The sequence below is a fragment of the Dermacentor variabilis genome, chromosome 11 (assembly GCF_050947875.1).
Source record: "Dermacentor variabilis isolate Ectoservices chromosome 11, ASM5094787v1, whole genome shotgun sequence".
Taxonomy (NCBI): Eukaryota; Metazoa; Arthropoda; class Arachnida; order Ixodida; family Ixodidae; genus Dermacentor; species Dermacentor variabilis.
Window position 1 is genome coordinate 85,681,658 of NC_134578.1, and position 8,097 is coordinate 85,689,754.

At 44.1% G+C, this 8,097-nt stretch overlaps 1 protein-coding gene, 1 long non-coding RNA gene and 1 pseudogene across 2 annotated transcripts; all 3 read left to right on the plus strand.

The window, feature by feature from the left end:
• Positions 1-693: 693 nt before the first annotated feature.
• LOC142563789 (uncharacterized) lies at positions 694-4,039 on the plus strand. Its single transcript, XR_012824412.1, has 3 exons — positions 694-801; positions 864-925; positions 3,883-4,039. It is a non-coding gene; the product is annotated as an uncharacterized LOC142563789 (long non-coding RNA).
• A 1,405-nt stretch (positions 4,040-5,444) lies between these two features.
• On the plus strand, positions 5,445-5,798 carry LOC142563786 (casein kinase I pseudogene; annotated as a pseudogene).
• Positions 5,799-5,849: 51 nt separating this feature from the next.
• Positions 5,850-6,071, plus strand: LOC142563787 (casein kinase I-like). Its single transcript, XM_075674404.1, has one exon. The coding sequence runs from the start codon at positions 5,850-5,852 to the stop codon at positions 6,069-6,071; it is 222 nt and encodes a 73-aa protein (XP_075530519.1).
• The last annotated feature ends 2,026 nt before the right edge of the window (positions 6,072-8,097 follow it).

Consider the following 8,097-nt stretch of genomic DNA (forward strand, 5'->3'; position numbering starts at 1 on the left):
AATTGATATTTTTAAACAAGAATTTCTCCCCTTGATGTGATTTGAAATGCAAAATTGAGTATACACTGTTCATGTGACTATTGTGGTTTGAAGATTCATGTCAATGTAATGTTCACTTTTTAGCAGCGATGTGCGCAATTTTAGTCGCCGACATTCAATGCATGTGTTTAAAGAGCCAAGGTTAATGCTATACAGTACTGATCTTGCCATTTCTATTCCAGATCTGTATGAGGTTTTGACGTGCTGTCTCTCCGCATAACATGTTTTTCAAGCATCAGCAAGATAGAACTGTCGCTTTATTCAGCTACAAAAACATTCTGCATGTCAAATGACTCTGCACGCACGTACTTTCATGCTGCTTGTTTCTATGAGAGACTATTAGCATACCAGGTAACAAACTAGTCAGTTCTGTTCCGAACCATTGATAAAGAGATTGCTAGGTATTCTTTGTACCTGGATTGCACTCTACAGGTAGATGGTTTTCATGCAAGGGTCTAGGACTTATCTTCATATCGTTTAGATTGGGGGCCGAGATGACAGACAGTACGAGGCATGGAAGGGAAAAAAAGATTTTTGGCAGGCAGGCGTAGTTGAAGGCAATTTTATAGAATGAAATATGACAAAACGAGAGTGGGTTTTTGTGAGGGTGACAGCGACAGAAAGAGCACGATATTCTGTATAAAACCTTCGCAGATGGTCACCTGAATACATACGATCAGCGCTTACATATCGGGAAGATTTCGTCGAGAAAGTCTACTCCTTTCCTTGAGAAGACCTCCAACTCCACATCCTGCAAAATTGGTGAGTTTTTAGCTATTGCGACGTAGCTTTAGTCATGTCTTTACCCTTTCTAATTGTTACAGGTAGGCGGCAGCGCTCTTCAATATGAAAGTCTTGACCATCCTCGCCGTTTTAGCATTAGCAGGTGAGTTTCCTGGGCAAGAGACGTTAATTTTATGTGATAAGTTCAACGGTGAACTACTGAAATTTGTAAAACAATATTCTTATTCATTTGTGAGTGCAATCGATATATATATCCAGGATTTACTTTTTTTTCTTGCATAGCTGCAAGGGATCTCTTGTTAAAACACTGCTCCAACTTACACGTAAGAATAGATCACAAATGGTGATATGCTCAAGAGAACTAATCATTCTGGTTTCGTAAATGCAACAAAGCATATACTGAAATTAGGCGTAGGAAAACAATCACTTACAGATTTGCATAATTTTACTCAATTTGAGTGCGTTGTAATTTTGCTTTGTTTTTTTGTGAGAAAAAGGAATGTCACAATTCTTTAATGAACACCGAACCGCGAGCGGCAAGTCATACACTATTGTTATCTGAGAGAAGAGTTAGATTTTCACCTTCGTTACGTGAATAATGTGCCAGATGTTGTTAAAAAACATTATTATTATATTATTATGTTAAATACCTACGTTTAGTATGTCCTTGTCAAAGTCTTTTGAAAGTTTGTAGACAGCAGGGACCACAATTCCTAAAACTCATTCACCCGAGGCAGTCCTGAAAGAAACCAAAGGCGTACATATAGTTGCTCTCATTATTGAAGTGCTGCTGCCATCAACGTCGACCTATTGTGTAATACCGGCTTATGAGCCTAATAGTCGAAAAGTGTCACGTGAATCGCTCATGTGAAACAAAGGCTTAGAGCACGGGACATCATAGTGACAAGTGCCCGGCAGTTCTTTACTTCATTTCGATGTCGGCCATGTGGTGCTGGTAAGCCTAAGTAAAATGCAGAGCCGATTTAGCTGCGCAAGTATGACACATTAAATATTTTTCTCATATAGATGTCAGAATGTTGCTTACTTGGACAAATGTTAAGAACACAAATATACTGACAGGAATGTTAAAATTCTGTATACATCCCAACGAAAAAATCCGCTTGTCCTGTCGGACATAGGCTAGGTAGCTTGTTTTTCTTCGGAAACTGCTGCGCGGGACATCAGTTGCTTTGCATTTACTGACACTGTTTTGCATTTTACTGATACGTATCCAAAGCAGAATGCAATGTGGGAATGACAACCATTTTAATCATTACAATCCTACGCTTTTGCTTGGTGAAAGTGAATTCTTGAGTTGGGACAACATGGAATAACTTGATATAATACCTTTTTCAGAAGATCGAAATGCGAATACTATATCACTGAGGCCAGAAAACAAATGCTAAAAGCGTAAGAAAGAATGCAGAGACTGTGGAGAAATAAGGCACCCGTTTTGTCTAAAAGCATGCTTAAATTCTTCGGTACAAAGAAGCAGGCAACTTTTTCATCACCATACGACGTATTCACGTAATAGGTTATCACCGTCGCTTTTATGCACGCTATGATGTGCACATACATATGAGAGAGAAAGAGAGACATGAGATTTTATAAAGGAAACGCAGATAGGAGACGTAACGTAACAGTTTTTGGCCCTCGACTCTGCTGAGTGCGAAGGGGAAGAGAAGAAAAAGAACGGCACGGGGAGAGATGATGTGGATAGACTGTAGCATGCGAGTATATCCACATAGATATGGAAATAACACGTTTCTCTAGAATAGCACTCGAGCGAACAGGTTCACTCGAGCGCCCGTTCTTACTCAGTCGCTGGCGTATGTCACTCCTCATTTTGCTGCAGTTACGCAAACGCATATCACCAGTGAAATTACTTTGCCCGCTAACATTGCTGCTAATCGCAGAACGCCGACCTAACAATGAGATCGGTTATGCGGGATTGTCTTCGTCTTGCAAATTAAACTTCAAACCTACTCGTACTTATTGTTCATGAAGGTCTTTCAACGTTCGTTGCAAGTTAGCTCCAGTTTGCAAGTTAGCAAGTTAGCTCCAGAAGATGCTGTCTTCTTCACACCGCAAATTGCCGGTATGATTAGCACTGACACTCTCTTCCAATGCTTTCAATGTCCAAAGGGTTAAATATCTCTAGGCATGTAATAAATAGCACTGGAGAGGTTGTATTTTGGTTGACCCATTTCTTGATTGGTAAAAACATTTGACTTACTGGAGGGCTATGCGAATAACACAATCGGAAGGAAGAAATATCTGGTTCCATTAATTATTAGACAAGCTATTAGGACTTCCGCTTTATGAGCGAGCGATTGTTGGACTTCACGTTTTACTCAGATGAAGGCAGGGCCCACGGCTCACACATCACTTTCTTTCAAGATCGTTTTCTCAATCTTATCTCTTTAGGGCAAGGAACTGCGCGGATATTTATATATTTGAAGAAAGGAAACATACTGTCTGACGATGTTTCGTGACTTGACGTTACAGAGGGTATTCCGGAACAAATCTCAAGTATAGCCTAGCTTCAATGACCTAGGCGCGTTCTGTCTAAAATAGTTCAAGTGTGTGTGCGTGTACCTTTATATCAGTACGTACGTGGGTACGTAGATACAATGCCATTACAATACAGTTGGTGCGATCTGCAGCAAAAATAGCATTGTGACGCAAAATCGGCGTGTGTCTTTCTTCTGCATCTTGTGTAACGGCCCTTTTTTTCGCTTTGCATCTGTAAAAACTCGTCGAAATATCAGCTCTATATAACGGAGACGTTAGTCCGTTCTTCTTTCCATTTGCGCCAATTTTCCTTACCTTACACGGCAAACAGTACTCATGATTAGGAGGAAAGACATCGCTTTGACAATAAAACGGGTACGCATGCCCTGAAAGCATCACATTTATCTGATGATGCATTGCCTTGTTTTCATGCGTTTTCACGGCCTTATAACAACAATGAACAGCGGACGTAGCTTGGACCCGTTCTGTCGTGCAGGCACTTGAGGGCCAGGAATTTGCATTTAGGGCAGACCGTTCAGGACGAGAGGTGGCTGTTCTCAATGACACGTTACCATGGTTATGCAGGTTATGCGGCTGCTTGCAAGGCTTCAGCCTGCAATAGCTACTGCAAGGAACGCGGCGCCAGCGGAGGATACTGCGATGGAGGCACCTGGTGCACCTGCAACTAGACAAGAAACACTGGGCGTGACATGATGGCAATATAAAGTTTCACCCCATGCAACTCTGTGCTCTCTGTGTTATTCTGGTGTGTTAGCTACGACAACACGAAATGCATGGCCCGGAAAGTTTCGATACGTTTGCAACGAACACATCAAAGCGCTCTACATTAGATGAAACGAGCGTGCTCACTGAGAAGATCAGAGATGTAATGGTTAAGATCGTACAGTTAGAAAGCCTTTATTGAAGCTTACATTTAACGTCTAGCCATAAATGTAGACTGGAATGTGATTGTTCCATATTTACTCGGCAGTCCCGAACGGAGGAAAATAGTGAAAAATATCTTTAGATGTCCAGTTTAACTACGGTTCGGGAGACTTCCGTGCCGTTTAGTGTAACTAAAACCACAATAAATTTAGACAATGACGACGTAGTAAAAGGCCGTGATAGACGTATTTGACGCGCTTTGTCTAATATTCTGCTTCTACGAAGCGATAGGCAATTTGGAATGTTTCCTTCTTCAGGACACATGATTTGTCGGGCTCTCGTTTGAAGTAGATCTGACTACGTACTCTTCCTGGGATAACAACGTTTCTCCATTATAGTAAGGTGGAATACGAAGAGTTTGAGGAAACAACCATGACCGTCCATGAAGAGGATGTGTAATACAGGCTAAACAGATTCGAGCCTCTTTCGTAAGAAAAAAAGGTACTTAAAAGTGGTAAAAGCCCATCAGGTCTGTTTCCCACTTCCACCGAATATTGTTGGCTATGATTACGTTGTCATTGTAGATTTCAGGATCAAATCCCGGCCGTCGCAGCCGTTTCTTCAAGGAGACGAAATGCAAAAATGTCCATGTCCCGTGCATTGGGGACATTAGATATTCCCTGGTCGTCAAAATTAATCCGTAGTCTCCCACTACGGCGTGCATCATAATCGGATCGTGGTTTTGGCACATGAAAACCCAGAATTCAGTTGAATTTGTTGTCGGCACAAATGACGTGGCGTAATTGCTCTGTTACTAATGTCTGGCAGCAGGCACCTAAGCGTCAAAAAGCGTGTTGTGCTTTCATTGCGTTTTATTACCTATAGCGCGAACTTTGTTACTTGCAGCGCGAATTTTATGGCATTAGCACTAGGAGGCCACTTCACGCACTTCCCTGGTGCTATATATGTATGTTTGCACCTATATGGGAACAGTAACGAAGAAGAATCCTCGTTACGAATTAACTGCAGCAGCATGAAAACTAATAAGAACGGTGCTTCGACAGTGGCCTAGCATCGTGCCGCAGGTCCCGAGCCAGCGAAAGTCCCCGTCAAACCGCCGCGAAGAGTACGATATTACCAGATTCGCCCAGTATGCTTCAAATATGGCGGCGTATTTTCTTTGAAAGAAATTGATAGAGTATCCCCCACCGTCACCAGTTTATTCACTCCGAGCGGGCTGCTGCCGATTTCTGCCTCAAGAAATGGGACGTCGATTCAGCGAAAAGTACCACCTTGGACAGGACATTCGCAGCGAATCCTTCGGGGATATTTATTTGGGGACAAATATAACCACGGGGAAAGACGTGGACATCAAACTCTTGTGCATCAAAACGAAGCACCCGCAGCTGCACATCGAGTTCAATTTCTACAAGATGATGCAGAGAGATGTCGGCATCCCCCTCATCAAGTGTCGTGGTTCCGATGGCGACTACAAGGTCATGGTGATGGAGCTGCCAGGCCCCTCGCTCGAACACCTATCCAACGTCTGCAACTGCAAGTTCTCCCTCAGTATGGTGCTGCTGCTGGCGAGCCAGCTGGTGCCGCGCGTTGAGTAGATCCATTCGAAGAAGCTAATCCACCACGACATCAAGCCCGACAACTTCCTCATGGGGCAGGGCAAGCAAGGCAACCTGGTGTACATCATCGACTTTGGGCTGCTTAAGAAGTACCGGGGCTTGCGGGCGCACAACCACGTTCCCTACCGGGAGAACAAGAACCTGACGGGCACGGCGCGCTACACCTCGGTGAACACACATCTGTACATTGAACAGAGGCGCCGGAGCAACCTGGAGCTGATGTACTTCAACCTGTGCAACCTTCCGTGGTAGGGACTGCGATCGCTCGCCAAGCGGCAGAAGTATGGGTGCATCAGCAAGAAAAAGATGAGAACGCCCATCGAGGAACTCCGTCACCGCTTCCCCTCGTAGTTTTCCACCTACCTAAACTACTGCCGGTCGTAGCGCTTAGACTAGAAGCCCGAATAGTCATACTTGCAGCGTTCCTCGTTACAGTTACAATATACGTGTATATGCATCTAACCGTTTTCCCACCTATGTGGGTCCCTGGGTAGTTCATAGTCGAAGAGGCAGGGCATAGGGCAGCTGTGCTGAGGTAACAGTGCCCGACACCAACCATCGGACAAATTTGGGTGACTCCGTAGGAGCCAATTGGTAAATATGTGACGCATTTCAACGAACCTCTTTCACGCCAACATGGGTCACCGTTGACACGCGACTCGTAAAGTACCGCTGCTGTTCGAAGAAACTCTGTCGCCAATGTGGAGCAGTTGGCATGCGTCAATCGGTCTGTGGTGGTCGTCAATGAAGCTGTTTGATGCCAACTTGGATCCCTGGGCATGTGCCATTAGGCATGTGCCGCTCCTCATTGAGCGTCGCTGACACGAACCTTGGAAATTAGGTATGTCGCACTGGGAATCTGTCTCACTACAATAACGAAAAATATCCCTTAAGTGTCTCCGCTTCTGAGTGGAATCGAACCCAAGTCACATGGGTCGCTCAGGAGCAGCAACCCAGTGCACTAGCAGGCGGGGTCACAAATGCGCGAGACCTGAAGAAAGATGGTAGCGTGACAGTGATAATTGTCATCTTTGTTGGCGAACTGTTTCCCTCAAATCTAAAATGATGACCCTCTAGTCATGTTGGTCGTGATTTATTTACTGTCATGGAAAGCTGTGCACCATGAATTTGTGTCTCAAGGTCAAACTGTCCCTGAAGCTTTGTACGTGGAGGTCCTGCAGCATTTGAGAGATCGTGTAAGCCACGTGCGAACAACTTTCTCGAATGAGGGGCGCTCAATCTTGCGCCCCGATAATACCCCTGCGAGTTGTCATTTACAACGGGCGATATTTTTGTTTGGCAAATTTTTCACTGTGTTGGATCACATTTAGTTAGCCCGCTGCGACTTCTTTTTGTTCCTGAAATGCACATTGGTGATCCCTAGGCGATATTTCAGATGGGGCGGTTTGACTGAAAAGGTTATCACAGCTGAAGTTCATAAAACCGACCAGTTTGAGGTTTCATCTCCCTTCTTTCTCAATGTCCTTAACTGAACCGACAAAAGAACGCAGATAGAAATCCCGCACAAACTAATGTAGCACAGCGTTCAAGATAAAACATGTTTCTAAATATGAGAAGCATTTTTTGACCGCGCATTCTCTTCCCGTCATTGCGAATTTTCGGAATCGTAAATTGCCCAACAAGAAAGCATTACCTGCTAAAAACCATAAATCGATTGCGATTAGTACAAAACACGTTCCTTAGAAAAATTACTCTGAGCTCGTTCCCTAAAATACCCGGCTCAGCCCGTCTGTATTCTTATTCTGGCTCCCTTTCCTATTCTTTTCCTCGAAGTCGTGTTCCTGCAACATACGACTCCATCTCAGCAGTCACCCGTTTTTTCCTGACATTTGCTTCAGCCACGTGAGAGGGCAATGGTCACTCTCGACCATGAATTTCGTCTCTTCAATATATAACCCTAACTTTCGAACGGCCCGAACTATACACCAACACTTTCTCCGAGGTGCTAAACGCCTCTTCTCACGATGTCAGTCAGACTGAGGTACAGCAAGGCATGCGCTTCACCGTTTTCGTTAATTTGGGCATGGACGACACCTAGACCGCAGTTACTGGTGCCTCACAAGAGAGGGAATACTCTGTAAAAGTCTGGCGAGACAAAGACAGGCCGTGCAGTCAAGGCTTGCCTCTCAAGACAATCCACATATTCCCAATAAGATTCCGCAAATCATCCAGTTTCGTGCGACTCACATACTAACATGTTCTTTCTTTTGTCCACAAAATACCGGAACTTATGAAAGAAATATTGCGTAAATTAGAC